The sequence below is a fragment of the Pseudonaja textilis genome, chromosome 8 (assembly GCF_049901715.1).
Source record: "Pseudonaja textilis isolate UNSWEBS1 chromosome 8, rPseTex1.2, whole genome shotgun sequence".
Classification (NCBI taxonomy): domain Eukaryota; kingdom Metazoa; phylum Chordata; class Lepidosauria; order Squamata; family Elapidae; genus Pseudonaja; species Pseudonaja textilis.
The window spans coordinates 42095369-42120233 of NC_141997.1; the positions used below are offsets into that span (position 1 = coordinate 42095369).

The window sequence follows — 24865 nt, forward strand, 5'->3', positions numbered from 1 at the left end:
TGTGAGAAAACATGCATTCTGGTCACACTTCTAGACATCCTGGTCTAGAAACTGAGCGTCAGAGGAAAAGTGCTAAGAAGTGATTGTAAGGAATGGGCAAAGAGCCCAACAAACTTTCTGCGTATCTGAAGTACAGACTTATTTCCATAGTCCAGAAGTCTGTTGGGGGAATAAGAGTGGAGGTAGTTAGAAGTTCAGCCAAAACATACTAGAGCAACCCTTAAAGATTAACTTGGCTAAAGTGAGCATACAGAAAGGCTTCTGACTTGGGGCCTGAGTTTTGGTCTAATTAGATTATGAACAAACTTTTCTGAAGACAAGGAGGAAGTTTTAAGAGTACTGTTAAGAAAAACAAGGTTGCTCTTTATTATTTCATTGTGATCGCTCCTTATTCTTCTCCCAAAGGTTAAGCTAAGCAATAGACTTAGACTAACTTTATTATCACTACTGTACTCTAATCGGCAAACATTAAAATGCAAAATTGTCACAATCATTTGCTTCACCAAATGGTAGCCTGGTTTTAAAAAAAGTATCATGTATACTACATTGTATAGCATGAATTGATGAGCTTTTTTTCTTGATTAAAAGGTATGCAACTTTGAGTAGAATAAAGGCATTGTTATCCAATTTTATGAGTCCCTTAAGTGCTGGGAATCCACTGTAACATTTCTCACCTTAATTGATTGCATAAAGTAGTTAAAATATCAACCAAAAAATGTACATCTCATGCATACTGATAATTCCATTTTAATGAATGGATGATAAAATTGTGTTAGGATCCAATCTGGGTCAGTCTCCAGGACCAGAGGTTTATCTTCTGAGTTTTTAGACTTGTGCTGGGGCTCATCTTCAAAGAACTTATCTCTAGTGCTAGAGAGAAGTTCCCTGAGGTTGGGCTTCAGCACAAGTCCAAAAGCTCATAAGACAAAACCTCTGGCCCCAGTGAGTGTCCCAGATTGGATCCTGCAGCATTACCCTGGGACACATACATTCGCCTTCATTCGTAAAATTGACTGCATATGTAATATTGGGAAGCCAACGTGAAACTGAACCTCAATCAAACAGAGGGAGAGAGGGTGTCTGTTAATCTCCATTTCTGTTATTGTCAGCTTCAGAGAATGTCAATTCAGCACTGTCATTACACCAATGAAGGAGATTGTGTCATTTGCACCATGTTTATGCCATTGGTTTAATGACACCATTATGAAAATGCTGTGGATAAAAGAACAATATCAGCCATTGCATCCAGAAGACAGTGAAGTTCCTGCTATCTAACGGATTTCAGTGGCTTGGAAACCATGGTTATTTAAGTCGGTTGGTGCAGAAATTTCCTTTATTACAGATGGTTTGGGGGTCTTTCTAAAAGACTAGTTTGGAGGTGGCTTGGTCTGTCCGCATGTAAATGGATTTCTTCCAGTCTTTGTGGATAAAGGAGAGCTGTTTGTCAGAAGACATTGCCTTATAACAGAGTGGAATAATTTTTTGCCTAGGTAACTCTGCAGCATGATTACCTATGCAAGCAATATTGTACTGACAACTAGTGGCAAATTATAGACATTAACAAGTATCAAAGGCAGGAAGGGGAACTAAGCATAAATGTAAATAGAAGAAGCTGTTACCCTAAATTAGCTAAGCCATGGCAAGGCAAGCATATATATATTTATTATGTATGAGATTCGCAAGTCTGCTTTAAAGACATGCAATAGTTAATTTGTTCACTCCATTAGTAGAGCAAATGATTTTAAATATAAAATGAATTAGGATATTTATTTACTGATATTATTTGTATATTAAGTACTCTTCTTCGTGAGTACTGAGCTTAAAATACTAACATAAATTGAAGTTAACCAAATGATTGCATTAATGAGTTTTCATTCTGTTTTTCTATTTACAGCTTCAATTTTGTGTATGTTTCTTCCAGATTAACTATCATTTAACTCATTATAGTGATCCAGGAAATGATGCATGGGAGTGGTCTGTGAGATAAAGACAATAAAGACAGAACTAAACTAATAATTAGTTTTAAAAAACTGTTCTACTTCACAGGACAAACAGTGTGCTTCTCATGCTCATATCCTTATTTATTTTTAGATTCTTGAATATCAGATGAGTAATCATGTTTTTCCCTCTTAGATTCAGAAAATGATAAATTTCAATCCATTCCAAAATTAAGCTCTTTGTCATTCCCTCACTGTGTGGAGACATTTATTTCATTTATTTATTATTTATTTGTCAAAAGCTTACAATATAACAGAAACAAGAATAAACGTAAGTTTAAATACAATAAATAGGAACTAATAATTGGGGACAATAGGACAGAGACGGTAGACATGATTGTGCACTTTTGCACGCCCCTTACAGACCTTTTAGAAATGGGGTGAAGTCAATAGAGGTTAGTTTGAGGGTAAAGGAGTGGGGGTTCAAGCAGGTGACAACAGAATCAGGTAGTGAGTTCTTGACATTGACCACTCTGTTGCTAAAATCGTACTTCCTGCAATCGAGTTTGGAGTGGTTTACATTTAGTTTATATCTGTTGTGCGCTCTAGTGTTGTTGTTAAAGCTGAAATATTCATTAACTGTAGACATGTAGGACTGAATTTTCACTAGGGTAATTTTTGGGTTTGTGCCTGAATTGATGGGATAGATAGGAGTCTGTGTGTATATATATATGTGCTGGAAACTGATCAAGGAGAGATTCAACCTAGAAATAAGAAGAAATTTTCTGACAGTGAGAACAATCAACCAATGGAAGCATTTTGCTTTGGAAGTTGTGGGAGCTTCATCACTGGAAGCTTTCAAGAAGAGACTGGAGTGCCATCTGTCAGAAATGGTGTAGGGTCTCCTGCTTGGGCAGGGGAGGTTGGACTAGATGATCTAGGTTCAAGGTCCCTTCTAACTCTATTATTCTATTAATCTCTTTGTGTGTGAGAGAGTATTTATTTATTTGGGAGGGGGATTATTTTGTTTTTCTCACAGTGATTCAAAGGAGCTTGACATGATCATAGAATTGTCAACAATGCAAGCAGTGCTATAGATTTTGCCCTTTTTTTTTTGCTTTAAATTAAAATGTTCACCGTTAATGATGATGATAATCGTAATCATTATATTTATATTGCATCTTTATTTTGCACAACTCGGCACAATTGCCGAAAGACTTATGTGTACACAACTCATGACTCAGATTATGATAAGGGTAATTTGCAGTATCACGGCTGTGCAGGGCTTCACAAAAGTACTTTGCAATGAAAAGGAGCTCAGATATAGCATTTATGGGCAACTTATTAAATTAACCACATTTTTCCCCCCAGGATCGCAGCACAATCGCAGCACAAATATATAGAGACCCCTCACATCCTGGACTTAAACTGCTTCAACGTCTCCCTTCAGAACACTGCTATAGGGCATTGTATGCCAAAACAACCAGACACAAAGACAGTTTTTCACCCTCCATGCCATCACTCTGCTAAACACCTAATTGCCACAGCCGTGTCTTATGCCTAAGGATATCTAACCATATGGTAGAGCTGTATTACTATTATCCTTCTCATCTTTCATATTACCTACTCCTATTGGTACCTTTTGACTATCACTTTGTTGGTTTTATCTTACGATTTATGATTGCATCTTATGATTTATCACTTTCTTGCTTGTATGGACACTGATAGCTGATCCACCAGAGACAAATTGCTGATGTGTCCAATTACACTTGGCCAATAAAGAATTTTCTACTTTGTATTATTTTCAATTTTGTTCTGTTCTGTTTGTTCTGGTTTGTTCTACTGTACCCTACTCTACTCTATTCTATTCTACTCTAGTCTACTCTACTCTACTGTTCAGACTATTCTATTCTATTCTATTCTATTCTATTCTATTCTATTCTATTCTATTCTATTCTATTCTGTTCTGTTCTATTCTATTCTGTTAACATAATCCCTCACAGAGTTTCCTTAGAGAATCTTGAATGAACCATTGAAGAAACCTTCTGCCATTGCTCATTATTTTTAGGGAGAGATATTACATTGTGTCCTCACGATCAAAGTGGAAGATTAAATCCCATATTTGCCTTATTCCAAAGGAATCAATTTTCTCAGATCAGCTGGCTCCTATTTCTCTCCCAAGTCCTGGAAATAATTCCTATCTAATGCATTACACTGTGATATTGATGGGTAGGATGTTGCCTTCCTAAGGAACGGTTGAGTCAAGCTTTATCTGGTAGGTTCTGAATTGACCTTGGTTTCATGTTCAAAACTGTGTTCAACCTTCAGTTTTTGATGCATCATCAACTTTATTTTTGCTTCCCTCCCCCCACCCCCAGGCCTTGAGCTACCTTTCATGATGATGCCCCATCCGCTTATTCCAGTCAGCCTGCCCCCAGCGTCCGTCACAATGGCCATGAATCAGATGAACCACCTTACCACAATTGCAAATATGGCTGCCGCAGCACAAGTACAGGGCCCTCCCTCTCGAATGGAGACATCTGTGATTAAGGTAAGTATGGTCTTGGTCCTGCTCTCAGTGTACCGGTATCTTTCTTGGCCTTTCTGATATGTGTCTTTTGTTAATTAATTTTGTTTGTAAACCATCCAGTTTGGGTTGTCACAATGTAAAAAAAAATGTTGAGAATCTAGAAAGAGTGCAGAGAAGAGCAACAAAGATGATTAAGGGGTAGGTGGCTAAAACATATAAAGAATGATTGCTGGAACTGCGTATGTCTAGATTAATGAAAAGAAGGACTAAGGGTGACAGGATAGCAGTGTTCCATTATCTCAGGGGATGCCACAAAGAAGAGGGAGTCAAACTATTCTCCAAAGCACCTGAAGGCAGGACAAGAAGCAATGGGTAGAAACTAATCATGGAGAGAAGCAACTTAGACCTAAGGAGAAATTTCCTGACAGTTAGAATAGTTAATCAGTGGAACAACTTGCCTCCAGAAGTTGTAAATGCTCCAACTCTGGAAGTTTTTAAAATGATGTTGGATAATCATCTGTCTGAAGTGGTGTAGGGTTTCCTGCCTAAGCAGGGGGTTGGACTAGAAGACCTCCAAGATCACTTCCAACTGTTATTCTATTTTTTTGATCTTTTGCAATCTGAAACAAATTACAATAATTTAAAAATCATTTTAATTCAGATTTAGACATTGGAATATGGAAGTGGGAATGGCAGTGGAAACTCCATTTGCATCTCAAAATGTGGGACCAATTAGTGTGGGGACAAAATTCAGAGAAGTAGTAAAAATTTGGTGATAAATTCCCCAGTTCTTTACAAAGGGCACCAGGAGTTTATCATGGCAGTTAATTGCTTGGCTGTAAACAGAAGCATCTCAACTGGTTAGAAGGATGGCTAAATGAGAAACATTTAGATTGTGGGCCTGGGTGCTGGTAACATAACATCCAGAAAAGAACTGAGATAGGATTTCATTAACATTAGCCTGCCTTCCTTCCTTCCTTCCTTCCTTCCTTCCTTCCTTCCTTCCTTCCTTCCTTCCTTCCTTCCTTCCTTCCTTCCTTCCTTCCTTCCTTCCTCTTTGCTTGGTAGCATTAGATGATTAGCATCATGTTTTGTCATGGAAATGCTATGAAGTACACATGCAGAAAATGATAGATACATGTATAGTAGATGTGGTATTCAGCAAGTTCTGACCAGTTCTGGAGAACCGGTAGTAGAAATTTTGAGTAGTTCAGAGAACTGGCAAATACCACCTCTGATTGAAAATTTTACAGTATCCTTCCCTCAGCCATGCCCACCAAGCTACGTCCACAGAACCGGTAGTAAAAAAAAATTGAATCCCACCACTGATGTATAGTAGTAAACTGTCATCAGCATTTTATGTTCTGCCTGATGCCCAGGGTAAATTTCATTCTTTAGGTACCTATCAGAATGGGAATTTATAGGAAATACATTTTTCCTATGCCACTGTAACAAAATATATTTATTTTTACTTCCAGTCAAATGTTGTAGAATTTAAAGGATAGGTATATAGAGAATCATTTCCAAAGATACTAACAACATGTTAATTTTGGATTATTAATTAATTAATTAATTCACTTGATTGATTCACTCATTAATTAATTAATTCAATTGATTGATTCATTCACGCACTCACTCACTCTCACTCAGATATAGTAAATAATAATTAGCTTTATTTTTCATGACATACTGTCTATGAAGACCCCGAAGACTATTCTTTAATTTAAAAATCTGAAATCTTCTAAAAATTGGACTTTCAGAATCTGCCTGGAAAGAGAATTCTAGAATACAAGCAGCACAAACACAGGTTTCAAGACTGATTTCTATTGCTTGAGGAATATTGAACTAAAAGCCCTGGTGGCACCATCATTACAATGCAGTATTGCAGGCTAACTCTGCCCACTGCCAAGAGTTTGATCCTGACCAGCTCCAGATTGACTCAACCTTCCATCCTTCTGAGGCTGGAAAAATGGGGACCCAGGGGGAAAAATATACTGATTCTGTGAACCACTTAGAGAGTGATGTGAAGCATTATAAAGCAGTATATAAGTCTAAATGCTATTGCTATTGCTATTGTTTACTACTTTTGACCAATGAACAGAATCATATGGGAAATCAGTATTAGAACATTGAACTTTGGCTTTATGCTACTTTACCCCATTCATATTCTGAGAGCAGTAGGAAGTACGTAGAACATTTCAAACCATCTCTATTTTCTATCCTGGTAGATTATAAGAGTTTCAATATGAAATGTGCCTCAGTGGGAAACTTGACCAGAAGGCCTTTCTCCGCTCAGATTTCTGGCTGGCCATTCTCTGCTGTTCACAAAGTGGAATTGTGGCAGTGTATTATCTGAACATTTGCAAATGACAACCTGCTATTTAGCAGTGCTTCATTTTCTGCAGATAAGAAGCCAGAATTCTCCTGGAAGCAAATCTTGAATTTCTATTTTTAACCTTTTCAAAAGAATGAAGCAAATGAAATAATGAAATCTAATCACGAAGAGTGCGATAAGAAAGACAAGGTTCTTTTTTATTTTTGACTTCACAATTCTACACTCTACAATTGATCAATACCCTTTGGAGAATTAGATAAATATTAGATAGCTGTTTTGCAATCTGGATTTGAGGAATGAGATATCAGGAATAAGAGATCCAAGAGCTAATTTACATATATTGGTTATTGTCTATTATTGTAAAGAAGAATACAGAAAATACAAAAAAGAAGAAACAGTTAAAAATGCCTAACAATAAACAAATGTTGCCCATAAAAAAGAACTACTTCTTGTAAAAACAAACACTCCAAACTGAATATTTCTTGAAAAAAGATCAAGAGTCAAACCATAACTCAGCCTTGAAAATAAAGCGGAGGTATCTTCTTTTTAACAAATGTGAAAAATGGAAACGGAACCTTAAGAAATGGAACACTGTTAGGTGTTCCTTGATAGCTGATTTCCAGTCTTCCAGCCATTGACCAAAATATTTCATATTTGGATCAAAGATGTAGATGTTTCTATATATTCAAGTTCCAGGGTGCTATGGGTTGGAAATCTGCTTTCAGAGAACCAGCAATGAAATTGAACATGATTATCTGAAAAAAATGTATCATCTAAACCGTACTGAGCCTTTGGCTAGTAAGCAAGTACATTGTTCTTTTCTTGAGCTTTAATTCCCTGACGATTTTTTGTTCTGGATTTGGCCAGTATTCTTCTACCATACCAGGTGACAAAGGTGCAGGACACTCACCTTTGCTGTAGTTGGTGCTATTTCTACTGGGTTAGTTAAATCAAGGATTACTAATTACTAAGGGTTACTAATCAAGGAGAGAACCAACCTAGAACTAAAAAGAAATTTCCTGACGGTGTGAACAATTTTCCAGTGAAATATGTTGCCGTCATAAGTTGTGGGTGCTCCATCACTGGAGGCTTTCAAGAAGAGACTGGATAGTCACTTGTCTCAAATGGTATAGACTCTCCTCCTTGAATAGAGGGTTGGACTAGAAGATGTCCAAAGTTCCTTTCAACTCTGGGATTATTTTAAAGGCTGATACAAGTTTTCAATTTATGGCAAACCTAAGAACCAGATCCAAGAATAATGATGAGAAGTCCCTCTTGTTTGTTATATTTAAATCTTCCCTTTCCTAAACAAAGTTGATAAATCAAGTCATTTTTTCAACAGATTTACAGCAGCTTTTCAAAGTAATGTGTCTCACTGTAAAAGGACAGTAAACTAAATTTAAGCAAAATAGTTATTTTTTTCTCTGACTTTTCAGAAGAGTTTCTGAGAATTTGTTACAAAAAATGCAGTCAGGTCTTCTATAACAGTTTAAAGAATTACAGTCAGCTTTTTAGACTAATGTTTATTTGATACCAACATCTCTCTCCCTCTTAATGATGATTGATAAAATTTTGCAAAATATATTTTTGTTTGGATGTTGTTTTTGTATTATTTTGCTGAAGGAGGCATATTTTTTAAAAAAAAAAACTTGGAAAATTACCATAGTCAAAGATCACATGATCAACTATTATTGTAGTTCACAAATCAGGTGTGATTTATTTAATGATGAGGGCAATTGTGCCCTCAGTCAAATCCCCCCAAATAAAGCATGTTGAGGTAACCCTGTAGTTTAATCCTAGTACTTTTTTTCTTCTACTGCTCTTCTTGGGTAACCAACATTTGGCCTGAGCTTCTTTGATGCTATCAACTCTTGGTTATCGAAATAATTGACATATCTGCATGGAGAAACTGACTGTCAGTTTAACTTCTGTGATAGGAAACAAAGCAGTAAAGTCCTTCATGTTCACCTCAAGAATCTCAAGAAAAAAAATGGATCTCTACCGCTGTCTTTTTATCTGTCATTCAATATTCAGAAAAAAAAAAAGCCCAAGGGGATACTTTTATTAAAAAAAAAAAAATCAAAATCCTCACTGAAAACATTTTAAAAATCCCCATGGATTTTTTTTTCTTTAAAAAAATAAGCATTGTGCTTCCAAAACTATGAATAACTTCTTCTGACAAATTTGGGGGATTCTATATTTGTGTTGGGTGGGACGCGGTGGCTCAGTGGCTAAGATGCTGAGCTTGTGGATCAGAAAGGACGGCAGTTCGGAGGTTCAAATCCCTAGCGCCACATAATGTAGTGAACTACCGTTACTTATCCCAGCTTCTGCCAACCTAGCAGTTTGAAAGCATGTAAAAATGCAAGTAGAAAAATAGGGACCACTTTGGTGGGAAGGTAACAGCGTTCTGTGCGCCTTCGGCATTTAGTCATGCCGGCCACATGACCATGCAGACATCTTCGGACAACGCTGGCTCTTCAGCTTTGTAACAGACATGAGCACCGCCCCCTAGAGCCGGAAACGACTAGCACATATGTGCAAGGGGAACCTTTACCTTTATTTGTGTTGAAGTTCATGTACTTCCTCTTGACTTCTTTCACATATACTTTGCTTTTAGTTTGGCGGAAAGTAATGTTTAGCAATATTTGGGGAATTTTGCAGACTCAGAACGTTCACTTTGCCAAAAGTTTTTAGTGGTCGAAATCCTTATTTAGGGATGGAATGCAACCTGATACCTTGCGAGGGTGAGTTCTCACAGAGCTAGGAAATCTCTTTCTGGTTGGTACAACAGATTAGTTCTCAATTTACAAGAGCTTGTTTAGTGACCATTCAAAGTTACCACGGCATTGAAAAATGTGACTCATGACTGTTTTTCACAGTTACGAGCTTTGCAGCATTCCCGTGATCATATGATCAAAATCCAGATGCTTGATAATGGCTCATTTTTATGACTGTTGTGGTGTCCCAAGGACATGTGATCACTTTTTGTGACCTTCTGATGAGCCAAGTCAATGACGAAGCCAGATTCACTTAACAATTGGGTTACCAACTTATCAACTGCAGTGATTCACTTAACAACTGGGGCAAGAAAGGTCACAAAATGGGACAAACCCCACGTAACAAATGTGTCACTTAACAGCATACATTTTTATTCTCAAGTTTGGCTGGAAGTCAAGGATTACCTGTAAATACTCTTCTCTATAGATATATGGATAGGATACTATCCATATGGAAATTGAGAGGTAGAATTTTTCCAGCTTCAGAATTATGTTGACTTGGATTTATTTTGTCAAGTTCTTATTCATCTATGTAAATTTCTGCCTGCGTTATGAAAGCATGCAGCCTTATCGGACTTAGAATTTATCCCTAATGAAAAAATGAACACAACATAAGTGTAGAGCTTTGCTTTACTCTTTTCCTACCCAACCCTGGCTAACCTCAGAAAACTGAAAACCATCCCAAAAGAAGTCGCTGGCAAACCACTCTCATAACTTTGCCAAGAAAACTGTATGGATGCTGTCAGCAGGAATTGGGTTCAGCTGAAGGGCACCATAACTTTTTATCTTATTAAATGATGCGAGGAGCGACTTTCTGTAAGTTCAGCTCAATGGGAAAGTATTCTTTCTCCTTAAGAAAGTGACGACCTGTATTATTTAATCTATATCTATGATATAGATCATGTGACTATAACCTATACTCAACTTTAGAGTTATCATAGGACACATGATACATCACCAAGTCTCAAAAAGCAGAGATGTTTAATAGTAAATACTCCATATCAGGATAAGAATTAACACTTTGTATTGTGAAGTCTGAATTTTCTGTATGTTAAAAAAAATCCCTCTTTTCCATGTATATTTAACACAACTTTTTAGATAGCATATAAAGGAGCTTTTTTAACTGTAGGATGCCACCTACGCTCAATCGAGAATCCAGTGCAACGTTGGGTGATCAAAAAAGGAGATGCTTTTGATGGAATTCATCAAAAGGCATTTAATTAGCATGGACTACAGTAATCTCATCCACGGTTGCAAAAAAAAAAAAAAAAAAAGCAAGTCTGACAATTTACAGCAGTGGTTCTAACACTGTTTTTTAGGTACTCATGAATGCAGGTCCTGTTAAAGGTAAAGGTTTCCGTTGCACATACGTGCTAGTTGTTTCTGGCTCTAGGGGGCAGTGCTCATCTCCATTACAAAGCCAAAGTGTGAGCACTGTCCAAAGACATCTCTGTGGTCATGTGGCTGGCATAACTAAATGCCAATGGCACACGGAACGCTGTTACCTTCCCACCAAAGTGGTCTCTGTTTTTCTACTTGTATTTTTACATGATTTCGAACTGCTAGGTTGGCAGAAGCTGGGACAAGTAACGGGAGCTCCCTCCATTATGCGACGCTAGAGATTCGAACCACCAAACTGTTGACCTTTCTGATTGACAAGCTCAGCGTCTTAACCACAGGGCCACCCTGTCCCTTACGTACCCCAGGTCCTGTAATGACAAGACAAACAAAAACATGTGCTGAAAGAGATCTCTTTTAACGTAATGTTTGGGCACAAAGAATGTGATACATTCTCATTTTAAGATTCCCCCATGGGCTGTGTGACCATTGCTCCTATGGCTCACAAGCCCTTCTTCCTAGTTCCCAGTCTTGTCTTTCATCAGCTGACTATGATCACGTAACAGGAAAGTTTATGTTGAAGAGATACTTGGCTATAGTGTTCAATCATGATTTCTTTTTACACTTGCGATTTATCCTGACACAAGGCCTGCAGAAATATTGAATGGGAACAGGGTAAAAACAAAGGGAGGAAATCCAGTTCACTTACTTGCCTTCAATGGAAATCTTAAGTTACAGTCAATTGCCCTCAAGATGGACAGATTTTTCCATTCTGTTTCGGCCCAATGGAATCAAGAATATTGGATAGCAAGGATAAATTTGTGGGGAATTGTTTTTGCCCAAACTGCTTCTCACCAATTAGATTTGATTTGTGGGTGGAAGGAAGGGAGGAAGGAAAGAAAGAAAGAGAAAGAAAGAGAAAGAGGGAAGGAAGGAGGAAAGAAAGAAAAGGAGAGAAAGAAAGGGAGAAAACAGAAAGAAAGAAAGAGGAAAGAAAGAAAAAGAAAGAAAGAAAGAAAGAAAGAAAGAAAGAAAGAAAGAAAGAAAGAAAGAAAGAAAGAAAGAAAGAAAGAAAGAAAGAAAGAAAGAAAGAAAGAAAGAAAGAAAGAAAGAAAAACATTTGATGTAATCTGAATTTCTGGACACATATAATAAAAATAGAAATAAGTATATTAAATCAGAAGCTCCGTCTCTTAAAAGTTTTTATTAGGCTATTTATATCTGATGAGGTGTGAGAAAGATAACTCATTAAATTGTCCCTATTAACTTAGTTTTTTAGTTCCTGCCCTGCCCTACTTTCAGTTTGGAGAAACAGAAATTGCATGAAACTGAAAATGGGGGAAAAAAATGAAATCCCGACATTCGGTAATATGGAGTCTAGAATATTTAGAAAAATTGAATTCCTTTTACGTGAACCTGTTCTTTTTTTTTTTTTTTTGTCTTAATGATGTGCAGGAACGAGTTCCAGACAGTCCCTCCCCTGCTCCATCTCTCGAAGACGGTCGAAGGCCTGGTAGCCATCCATCCTCACATCGTAGCAGCAGCGTATCCAGCTCCCCTGCCCGAACTGAAAGCTCTTCAGATAGAATCCGTAGGTTGCTGAGTATTTCCTTTTGCCACCCCTGTTTCAAATCCCTGCAATAATAAATGTGCCCTTTGCTATCACTAACATCTCCATCATGATCATGATCATCTTCATTTAATGACCCCATAATCCTTTGTGAGGTGGAGTCTGGACAACTGAATGGAGCTAACAGAGTGTTTTAGTGGCCAGATGCCTTTCCTGTCACCAATGCAGAGTTTTGTTCAGCGGATATATTCTCAGTGTGCCCAGAGAGAGAAATATCTGCCTCTGCCTAGGATCAAACTCAGAGCCTCCTGACTGTGAGGCAAGAGTTCCACCTCTAGGCCACCCCACCACTCCTATCACTAACATCTCCATCCTCCCCATAAAACAGTTCAAGTAGAGTTCCCTTTTGTTGGACTCCAAATACAGAAAACAGGCAGAGAACACGAATCAGCATCCTCTCTGTTTTCCCCCACCCCTCCAAGGAGAGAATGGAGAGACAGTGTAGTGGCCGGTCTCCTGACCTCCTAAAGGTCACCCCGTTCCACACACAAAGGATGACAGTTCCACCCATGTTGGTGTAAGCATTTGTCCAGTGATTTGCAACCCAAAAACAAAACCTGAGGGAACTCTGAGGTAGGAAACTATATCAGAAGAAGTTAATTGCAACAAAAAAAAAAAAAAATATGTGAACACAATTAGTGAAATCCTGCCCTGAAATCCAAACTTCCTCATTGCAAATTTCCTTCCTGCATTTAAAGCCCCAGGTGAACTGGGAAGATTACCTGATAATGGGGTGGGAATTATGGCATCAGGCATCTTTCCCCATAACTATGTTAACAGCTGCATAATGCCTTGATGTCTACATGGAAGAAGAAGACATGTAAGCAGGGGTGGGATGCTGGGGGTTAACGGGTTCAGGAGAGCTCCTAGCTAAGATTCTATGCAGTTTGGAGAACCCTTAAATCCAACTTCTGGCTGGCCCACCCACCCCACCCCACCTCTCCTAGGAGTCCCCCGACAGCCCATTTTGGATGCAGGTAAGTGCAGGCCACGCACAGAGGCTCACGTAGGGTAACAAAAACGGGCCTCCCGGAAGTTCGGGAGGGCCAGAATGGGACAGTTTCCATCTTCCAGAGAGCCTCCAGAGTCCCGGGAGGCTGTTTTCGCTCTCCCAGAGGCTCGAGAAAAGCCTTTGGAGCTTGGGGAGGACAAAAATGCCCCTCCCCCATGGTGCAGGAGGCCGACTAGGCCACGCCCACCATAGCCATGCCCACCCAGCAACCAGGCAGAGAATCCCTTGCTAAAAAATTTTGAAGCCCACCACTGCATGTAAGTTCTCAACTAGACCTACAGAAAAGGCATCTTCAAGGAGAAGCTTCTAAAGTTCTTGGGGTGGCCAGCAGGCTGCCAGACAGAAAAACTGAGGAGTAACCTCTACTTTGAACCAAGGAAGTCAGTTCGACCCAGAACAGCAACAGTTCAAAACAAAACACTCATTTTGCTTGTTGTTTCAATTAAATCAGAACAGTTGACTCATCTCCTTGAAACAGAGACCATCATGAGACCAATCAGGGTCAAAAGTCGGTTGTAAAGCAAAACAAAACAGTGATGGAGAAAAAGGATTTCTGCCTTTCCCAGCAAAAAAAAAAAAAACAAAACTATTTCTCTGTATTTGCAGTCTCAAATGTCATTTTCAGGCTCCAGGGGTAGTGATGATAACAGAGAATATACGGTATATTTATAAAAAGAGCTTTGTTTAAAAAAAGAATAGAAACATTCCCAGGCTGAGACCACAGACTTGTTTTAGCTGTGATTTATCAGCCATGTTTGATCCAGCTTCTCAATTCCTTTTCATTTTTATAGGCCTAGAAAAAGAGAGGGGAGACAACGCTTCCTTTTAATATAAATTATTATTAATTTAATTTACATTTGGAGTACTTCTCAGACAAATCTGAGTTTCTTTGTTGCTTTAAAAAAAAAAACACCTAGCATTGTTGCTGATGTATTTGGCTAGCAGATATAAACAAAGATCCTTTTAAATCTTTATATGTGCTGCATGACTTCAGAAATCGTTGCTTAACATAGGGGAAATCTTTTGTTTTCCTTCTGTAAAAGGATATTAGCACTGGGTGACTTTGTGGCTGCCCATTTATATAAGCTTTTGCCTCGTCCCATTTTTTTTTAAATAGCATAACATTCTCAAGTTTGTTCTTTGCTCTATTTTTCAGTTCTTTGAAAAGTAAAATGAATACCCTCTGACATGCACTTTAATAGGTTCCATGAGCTTGAGCATTAGTGTTATTATTTAAAGAAAGCAACGCGTTGTATAGACTTTTGAATTTGAGGAAGTGGTGCTTATGGTAAGTAGAGCATTAAAAGGAAAGTTCAGGTTATGCATAAATGCATCACTTGCTTTCGTATCACTCAGTTACTGTTTAAGACAATTGGTTTGATCCTCAGTGACATGCTTACATACGCGAGGCACTAAACAATAGGCATTGTCATCAAGTGATAATAGTTATGTAAAGAAGGGAGCAAGGGAGCAGCTGCAAAAAATTGCACGTCTGTCCCATTTCTTATGGAACATGGTTTAATTTGTTTCACGTTTTCTTACGGAGAGAGATACCTTTTTCCTAGAGTCTATAGTGCTTTAGCACAAAATTGCCTTTAGTGCTTCTGAAAATCTGCAGAGGGTATGGAAGAAGGGACTGGAGGCTAAAACATTTGCAGAACGGTGGCAGGAATTGGGTTGGTCTGGTTTAATGAAAAGAAGGGCTAACAGGTGACATGATAGCAGTGTTCCAATGTTCCAGTGTTTTCTGTGGTTGAATTTGAGAAAAAAAATCAATTGAAAACTCAAGAGAAAACCACTGGATAATTTATTGTAGCTTCTTGTTAAAAAAAATAGGAGAGAGAGAATGAGAGAGAGAGATATCCGGGGAGTAGTGGGAAGCCCTTTGGAAAAAAGAAGAAGATACAACCCCACGTATATTTATCACTTAATTCAGGGGTCTTCAAACTTGACAGTTTTAAGACTTGTGGACTTCAACTCCCAGAATTCCTCCTCCAGTCATATTAGCTCAAGAATTCTAAGAGTTGAAGTCCACAAGTATTAAACTTGCCAAGTTTGAAAATCCTTGCCTTATTTAAAATTAATGTGCACTTACATCTCCTTAGAGAACTGGAGGCTAAAACATATGAAGAACAACTCTAGGATCTGGGTATGTCTAGTTTAATCAAAAGAAGGACATGATTGGTGATATGATAGCAGTGTTCCAATATCTCAGGGGCTGCCACAAAGAGGAGGGAGTCAATCTATTCTCCAAAGCACCTGAGGGCAGGACAAGAAGCAATGGGTGGAAACTAATCAAAGAGAGAAGCAACTTAGAACGAAGGAGAACTTTCCTAACAGTACAATTAAACAATGGAAGAACTTGCCTCCAGAAGTTGTGAATGCTCCAACAATGGAAGTTTTTAAGAAGAGATTGGACAACCATTTATCTGAAATGATATAGGGTTTCCTGCCTGGGCTGTGGGTTGGACTAGAAACCTCCAAAGTTCCTTCCAACTCTGTTTTCTGTTAAGAAAACAGTTGCTACCACCCAGAAGAATAAGCGTCAGTCCTACATTTCTGATCGATGATACACCTTGAGCAATTTTTTATTTGTTCTAACATATTTTTGTAGACTGCCCTCAGGTGTGTGCATCCAAATATTATGAACAACCAAAAAAATGTGTAGTAACAATAATTTATTAAACCTGTATGCTACTTAACTTTCAGTGACTCTGGGTGGCTCACAACAAACCAAGAAATTATAATCAAATCAATAAAATGTTAAAGAAAAAAGATGGCAAATACCACAAATGGAGTTTGATAGTTTTTGTAGTCCCCCTCCCCCAAAAATGACCTGTTGAAATGAAGTGTCTTCATCATGGTCTCTGATTCACAAATGAGAGTTGTATGTCTGGTTAATAGGCTCCGAGGATACAGAACATGTCCAGGACAAAGCTTGACTGCTACTTAGGAAGCAAACCTAAAATAAACCTTAAAACATTAACTAACTTGTGCTGTTGCCTTTTTATACATAGAGGAGTACTTCCTGCTTCCTTAACTATGTATATAAATCAAGTTGCAGCCTTTACAGTGAGATAGAAAAGATCATGGAGTGAGATGATACAAAGGTGGGGTATATACAATGTGGAAAGTGGGAATTTCCACGGCTATTTCTGTATCTTACAGGGTCAGTTAATTCATATCTTGGAAAACAGAAAGCAATTTGCAAATCCTGTCATTTCTTTTTAAAGGAAGGGGCAAAGTGTTTGGTCAGTTTTGCTCTAAGTGAATAAACTCATTCTGTACAAAATTATACGTCTGTACACTAACAGTTGAATATCTAATTTATACTCCTTTTCCAACAGGGAGAAAATGACCATGTTTGTCTAGTGTAAATCACAACATCCAATTTACGAAAGGTCGAGCACCTTTATAAAAATAAAAGCAGTCCCTAAACAAAAAATAACAAAGACCAATCACATTGATTCAATTATATTATGAAGCAAATGTATGGATGTCTATTGAGGAATCAGTCCTGTGGTATTTAAAAGCGCCTTGCAGCTTTGTAAAGGGTTGCTTCTGAATTGAGCTACAGCTGTGCTGAAAGCAGAGCCCTTGAATTTTAAGAGCCAACTCTCAGGCAAAGATTGAGTAGATTGTTTTCTTGGCTTAGGGCAAAAAAGATGACATGCCTTCTAAGCTATGAATTAAAGCACAAGAAGGGTAGGTGGAGCATGAAAAAAGAAGAATGGTAAATATGAAAGGGGGGGAAAGGAAAGAGGAACGGAAAGCAATAAAGGGAAGGGAAGGAAGATAGAAGAAGGAAAGAAAAGGAAAACCAGAGAAGAAAAAGAGATAAATATCCTTCTGTTACTGCCTTTTAGGGTCTACCCTTCCTTTGCTACAGCTGAAACCCTAATCAATCAACCACAAGTCTTCTTGGTTTCCCAACTAAGTACCCTACTGATCTGTCCTCTTTCCTCCCTCTGACCCTGTAGGACACAGTGAAAAAGTGTCAAATATTTGAATTTCTACTATTTAAAATTGATGGACAAAGGATGCTTACATTGTACTAATGCACAGTCATAGAAATTAAGAAAAGAAATAGAAAGATCTTGGTTTATTAAGGCATGAAACTGAGGAATAAAACTTCTTATCTATTGGGAAAATTCAAGGATCAGAAATTATGACCTGGGTAGGCTTGGTCATTGGGTGGTTTGGTGAGAACTTCAGACTCTTCCATAAATAGACACAAGGGACAATGAAAGTCAATATTTCCCAGCTGACGTTGAATGTCTCAACTGTAATATTTTGTTCTTTGTTCTTCCCCTGCGTTTGCTAACAGCTGTTCATCAGAATGGCCTCTCCATGAACCAGATGTTGTTGGGCTTATCTCCGAATGTCTTACCTGGTCCAAAAGAAGGTGACCTGGCTGGCCACGAGGGTGGGCATGACTCCAAAAGAATGCACCTGGAGAAAGGTAGCGTGTGGATTGAAGTTGTTGTTTCATTACACTCCGATTGGAAGCGATGCTTTTCCTCCATTCATGTTTTATCATTTGAGCGGTTCACAACCAAACGACATTAGCGCAAAGAGAGAGCAAGAACTCACTTCCTGTCTCTATCAAAAGATAACATGACTTCTCTTGCACGCTGGTGTAGTACATTAATTATGGCAACAATGGAGAAAATAAGTGGCAGGAATTATTCGATAGTGCTGTTATGAATAGAAGAAAATGATTAAAATCTCACAATGAAACTCATATAGGAGAATGGCAGCCCTTATCTTTTCCACTTCTCAGATGCTTATTCTTTAGGAAATATAGTATTCAGACATTATTTTTTCCGTAATTGGGGTGGATCTGAGGTTGATCAAAGAAACAAGTCACTTAAATTCAGCTGGTGTGAGCTAACCGTGGATGGCCACGTGTTGGGAAGGAAGAGAAGCTTAAATTGCTTTGCTCCCGCAACTGCTAATAGTGTAAAATGAGACTGGTGGATTTCATCTAATTTATTTTAAATTTAATCAGCCATCCGACAGAAAATATGTGAGCAAGATTAATGTATATTAGGACTTCTGTTGATTATTATGCTACCTTATTTGGATTGTACAGCCCTGAGATGCTTTTTTTTTCTCTGATGAAAATATTAACCAACATCTTTCTACATAGAAAACATTACAGCTGTACAGATTGAGAGGCTAATTTTGTGGGTTTGATATACAGATCTCTTTAAACAACCTCTGTGTACTAAAAGCAAAATCAAATAATAGGCGTCCGGCTGAAATGCAACAGCTTGCTAGCGGTGTAAAGGAAAAACTCCGATAACTAAGTGTTTCAGTGTAGAATTTCTCTAGCAATAAAGAACAGAAATGAGGGTGTTTTGTGGTCCAAATTAATCAATACAAAAAGAAATTAAATAATAATAATAATCCAGATCTGTCTTGTGCAACTACTGTGAGATATGGAAAGAGAATTAAAATCTGGACACTTTCATTCTGGACAGGTGGCATTTTTAATAAGATTACACTAAAAATTAATGAGAACAACATTTCTTTTATACAAATCATTAATTTTGGTTCATTGCACACACAGCCTGCCGTGGCTCCTTGCTTGCTTCCCGGCTACACACAAGCACTTAAATCCTACAAAAATGTTATCCAGTCATTGAGCAAGTGATATAAAAGTGAGTTGTTTTCATTTTCAGGAGGACGGTTTGGCTTCGGCCCATCTACATTTAAATACAAATACAGGGTCAAGTTAGAATAGACTTCCAGTGAAACAGGATTTCCAACGAAAGTGTTTGCTTGGTAACCATTTTAAAAAGTGTTTCAATTAAATCATGTATTAACATAATTAGCCAGGGAAGGAGAGGGGAGGGGGGAGGGGAGGGGAGGGAAGGGAAGAGGAAAGGAAGGAAGGAAGGAAGGAAGGAAGGAAGGAAGGAAGGAAGGAAGACAGGAAGACAGGAAGGAAGGAAGACAAGCAGATAGGAAGGCAGACTGGTAGGAAAGGAAAGGAGAAAGGAAAGGAAAGGAAAGGAAAGGAAAGGAAAGGAAAGGAAAGGAAAGGAAAGGAAAGGAAAGGAAAGGAAAGGAAAGGAAAGGAAAGAGGAGACGTGTGAGGAAGGAAGGAAGGAAGGAAGGAAGGAAGGAAGGAAGGAAGCATGGGTAAGAAAGGAAAGGAAAGGAAGAATGGAAATTATTCCCATTCAATCTGCTGTGTTTTTTTCCGCCCCCTTAAATGGTTCTTGTTTAGGTCACAAATTTCTTCTGCTCTCAATTTCTACCTCCACCATCCATAACCTTACCTTCTGAAGTGGTGTTAATATTCAAGGTTGACCTAGATTTATAGGATATTCTAAATTAAAAATGGGTTGGTTTGTTTTTGTTTTTATCATGACTGCATTTATCACAGGTTCTGAGCCAGCCCTGTAACTTTGGGGCCAAACTTACCTGTTTCACTTGGAGATATTTTGCAAAGATAGTTACAATCTGCTTAAAGGCCTGTAGCTCATATATGCAATTTTGTTTCAGACCGTCTTTAATCTTTCAAAGTCATTAATCATTATTACGGGTGGGTAAATTAATGCAAACTAAATACAGTTGATGTAGGCATTTGTATCCTCACAATAGAAAATGCTTTGACTGCATCGTCTATTAAAACAACAGAGATACAGAGATATATCTTTGAACATTATTCATTAACCATTTAGATATTGCTCTGTTTCCTACACACACACACACACACACACACACACACACACTCACTACTTCGGGGCTAATCCATCAATTGGAAGTCAAATGACTCTTACTAATTACAACTGGGAGGTCCTAGGAAAACACCATCATACCAACACCATAGTTGGCCCAAGCTGGTGGAAGATATTACTGATGTTGTAGCCAATTATGTATACAATCTTATTTCTTATAAACAAAGATGGACCTTTTCCAGGGCATACATTAATCTTTTCCCCTCTATCCTTCTGAACAGCAGATATAAGATATAAAACTATGTCTATATGGCAAGATGGCAACAAAAGTCATAGGTCACATTCTTTTAAGCTGGCCCTTCTATGAGCAGGCCAGACCCTGAAGGATATTCAAAGTTCTTCGTTTTCTTACTTATACTCATGTGCAATCAATCAAAATAGCAAATACAGTAGACAAGTTTTATAAATAGTATGTTTCATATGTTTAGTTAACTTGATAAACTTCAGCACTACTACTCTGCTAGAAGAGAATGGGATTTGCTCTTTGTTCATATACAGTAGCTTGCCGCATCAGAGTTTGGTGGAGTACTTGTTTTCTGCTTAGTAGTAGCTTGATAAGATTGTTGTCTATTGCTTGTTTGTTTTTCTGGTGTTAATCCCTGCTTAACTGGGTATTGATTGCTGACAAGGTGTTCTGGTCTTTTTGTTTCCGTTTTAGCCTTTGTTTGTCTCTCTTGAATTGCGTGTAAATGTTGTTTATCTCTATTTGCCTGTTGATGGTTAATTTGTCTGAATACCAAGCTTCCCTACCATTTTAGATTTCTATCCCAGTTAAAATTATGATTAAGACTGTCTCTGTGTTGTAAAATTGAAGAGTTTTCACCACTCCTTCTGACAGTTGGTTTATGTTCATGGATGCATTCTGCTAGTCTTTAATCTGTTTGTCCTACAAAGTGGCTGTTACATCCATTACACTGTATATTGTAGATCATTCCTATTGTTTCTTCTAGCTGAATGTCTGGAAGTGTCGTGGTTTTTTGAGAGGCTACATTAGAGTGCCTGCTACGATTCCTGAGAGTAGAGATCCCATGGGTATTCCTCTGATATGTTGGTATATTTGTCCATTAAACTGAAAATAGGTAGGGAAGTAGAAGTTGATGAAGTGATTCTGAGTATTTCAATCTTAGTGTATTTGGGTAGGTCAGGTGGTTATGCAGTACTGCTATCATGGACTTTTTCTTTAGCTCCAGTCTGTGCATGCAAGGAGTGCTGTGACATCAAATGAAATCATAATTTAATCTTCTTTTAATATTAGGTCTTTGATTTTCTTAAGTCATCGAACAGGGGAGAGAATAGAATATTTGATTCCTTCTGTGAGATGTCCAAGATGAAGAGGTATGCTGGGCTAGTGTAACAATAGAAGCATGGAAAGAACAAATGGAGAGAAACTCAACTCTTTTCTAACACTGCAAATGTTTCTTAGCGAAGTAACAAAATGTCTGCAACCAAACACCAAGCTCAGAGAGCACCAAGGACACCACAGTTCAACTCGGAGCTACAGAGATTCTCCAATGTTAATAAAGTTTATTCTCTTCCATTCCACCCAAAGTTTCAGAAGATTATTAATTTACAATCTGTGATACACCTAAGAAGTTAAAAGCAATAAGCAATATTGCAACAGCCTATAAAGCTGTTGACCAGCAAGGCATTTGCTGAATTCTGTCAAATGGTTTTGCTGATGGAAACAACTTTCACTTGTTAGTATCCAGCAGCACAAAAGTCAGACATGCTGTAAATTCCATTTACAGGAGGTTAGATTTTGGTTAATGGAAGAAATCTTTTGGAACACGTTTTACTATACAGAAATTTCAGAAGGAGGAGAGAAATAGAAGGAGGAGAGATAAATGATGGAATGGAAAAATGATTGGATAAATACAGTCAACAGCTTCCCAGTCTTTAAAAATGGGAGATAATAAACTGAGGGTGAGAATTGGAAAGTTCTTGGGTAATTAGACAGTGGTTTATCATAGCATTCATGTTACATTTGCTCTTATGAGAGGACAATTGAGATGCACCTTGGAAAAGTTTGTGTTCCTACAAGATTCATGACCATGGCAGATCGTGGCTGCTTAGATTATAAAGTGTTTTCATTTTAAAAGAATTGACTCCCTCCTGCCCTGGAAACTGGAAATTAAATAAATGTAAGGGTATCAGGCCCCATAAACAACATCAGAGTCATGGTGGCGCAGTGGTTAGAATGCAGTACTGCAAGCTACTTCTGCTGACTGCTGGCTCCCTGCAGTTTGGCAGTTCTAATCTCACCAGGCTCAAAGTTGACTCAGCCTTCCATCTTCTGAGTTCGGTAAAATGAGGACCCAAATTGCTGGGGGCAATATACTGACTCTGCAAACCACTTAAAGAGGGTTGTAAAGAACTTTGAAGTAATATATAAGTACTATTGCTATCAGGCTCCATGGACAATTACATAAATTACAGTAAATGTTTGAAGTGGTTACTATTCTGAATACTTCCTTAATCATTTTATATGTAACTTTTGAATATTACTATGTACAGTAAGATATTTTTTTTAAATTAATAACAATTATAGTACTTGTCTCTATGGAATTAGATAAAATTCAAAGCAAGATTGAATTTTAGCAGTTTGGATGGTTCTTGATTTGTTCTATTTCTGAACAGAGGAGACTCAACTCCGGTTAATCCTTGGAAAGATATCTCAAAGGGACTTTTTCAAAAGGCAGCTGGACTATGTTTTTTTTTTCTTTCAAGGAAGAAGATGTTTCCCTTCTCATCTAAGAAGCTTCATCAGTTCTGGCTGAATGGTGTTTGAGGAAATGGAAGGATTAGTTCTGACCCTGTCCAGAACGGATGAAGCTTCTTGAATGAGAAGCAAAACATCTTCTTCAAAAGAAAAAAAAAGTCTAGTTGCCTTTTGGAAAAAGCATCTTTGAGACAACTGGATGACCAGGAATCTGCAAAGACACTTTGGAAAGCTAGGAAATTACAAGGGCTATAGATTAGATGGACAAATTTAAAAAAAAATTCTGGAAGAGACAACAGCAAAGCACATCTAGAACACTGCTCCAAAATTTGATTCTTGAAGGAAGCCTTCCTATGAGCATGATCATTTTTTGATTTGGCTACTACTATGACATGAATGCATTTTTCAGACTCCTAAGCCAATAGTATTTTTGTTGCTGGTTAAACATTAGGCTGAAAACATTAAATGTAAACGGGACATTTATCTTGGAATAAAGGAACATTTCCCTAAAAGGCCATTTATACACAGATCTACAAAAGCGTACCCATGTGAATCTCTGAGACAACTGGAAAAGATTCATTATTCAACCCTATGTTTGTCTGTATGGGCAACTCCCCATACTGACGAAGGATCAGTCTTTCTATTTTGCAACTGAGATACTATCTGATTTCATAATACTTCATAATATTAATGAGCCATGGTGGCACATGGTTAAAATGCAGGTATTGCAGGCTGACTATGCCCAGGAGTTCAGTCCTGACGGGTTCAAGGTTGACTCAGCCTTCCATCCTTCTGAGGTGGGTAAAATGAGGACCCAGATTGTTGGGGGCAATAGGCTGACTCTGTAAACCGCTTAGAGAGGGCTGTAAAGCAGTGATCACAAACCAGTGGGCCAGGGACCACTGATGGTCCACAAGAAAAAAAATGGTGATCCGCAGAGAAATGTCACCCCCAAAGCATCCCTCAAAGCAATTAATCCAGGCTGCATGCTACCCACTTGGCTCACAGGAACACAAGGCTTGCAACACTTGCATTGTGAACAAAATGAGGTAGTGAGGGGAGAGGGGAAAGGGCGGAGGGGGGAACTTGCCCCATTTGCCCCACGCGCCTTGCCTGGCCATCGGGCTGCTTCTTTCCACTTCTTTCTTCTTCTGATTTGGCTGCACACAAGGAAAGCAGCAAAAGTCTTTCTTTCTCTCCCTCAAACTCCCCCAGAAACGAGTCTTTGGGACCCTGTGAGGCATCCTGTTCCAAGAGGCTGCGCCAGCATGACAAATCTCACAAAGACTCATTTCTGGCAGAGTTTGGGGGAGAGAAAGAAAGACTTCTGCTGCTTCTGCTGCTTTCCTTGCATTAAACTAAAAGTCTCTCTCTCTCTCTCCCCCTGAGAATGGAGCTGGAGACGGTATCCTGTGATCCAAATAAAGAATGATCAATCAGTGGGAAAATGGGATGGGAAATTTTCCTGCAGACATTTTGGGGGGATTTTCCCAGAGTCTCTGGTCCATAGGATTTAAAATTATGAGTTTGGTGGTCCCTGAGGTCCAAATGGTTGGCGACTTCTGTAAAGCACCATGAAGTGGTATATAAGTCTAACTGCTATTGTGATTTGTGAAAAGACATATTTTGAGATGAGTAGGCATTGATCCCTAAGCTGTTGTCCTCCATTTTTGATTCTCTTTGGAGCTTCAAGAAATAAATATAGGATGTACACATTATATCCATAGCAAGAAAGTTAAAGCAGGAATATTTAATTTGACTACTTTATTTAAAGAGGAAAATATGTTCTTATTTGGATATCACTTCTGGAATTTGTGCTTGTGAGAAACCTT

General features: G+C 38.3%; 1 protein-coding gene across 3 annotated transcripts in view; it reads left to right on the forward strand.

The window, feature by feature from the left end:
- The window catches only part of DACH1 (dachshund family transcription factor 1), a 351590-nt gene that overhangs the window by 228453 nt on the left and 98272 nt on the right, over window positions 1-24865 (forward strand). For all 3 annotated transcript variants that reach the window (XM_087938023.1, XM_026705323.2, XM_087938024.1), the window contains 3 exons: window positions 4316-4488; window positions 12376-12511; window positions 17890-18024. In XM_087938023.1, the coding sequence (XP_087794149.1) occupies window positions 4316-4488; window positions 12376-12511; window positions 17890-18024 (444 nt within the window). The remainder of the gene's footprint in view (window positions 1-4315; window positions 4489-12375; window positions 12512-17889; window positions 18025-24865) is intronic.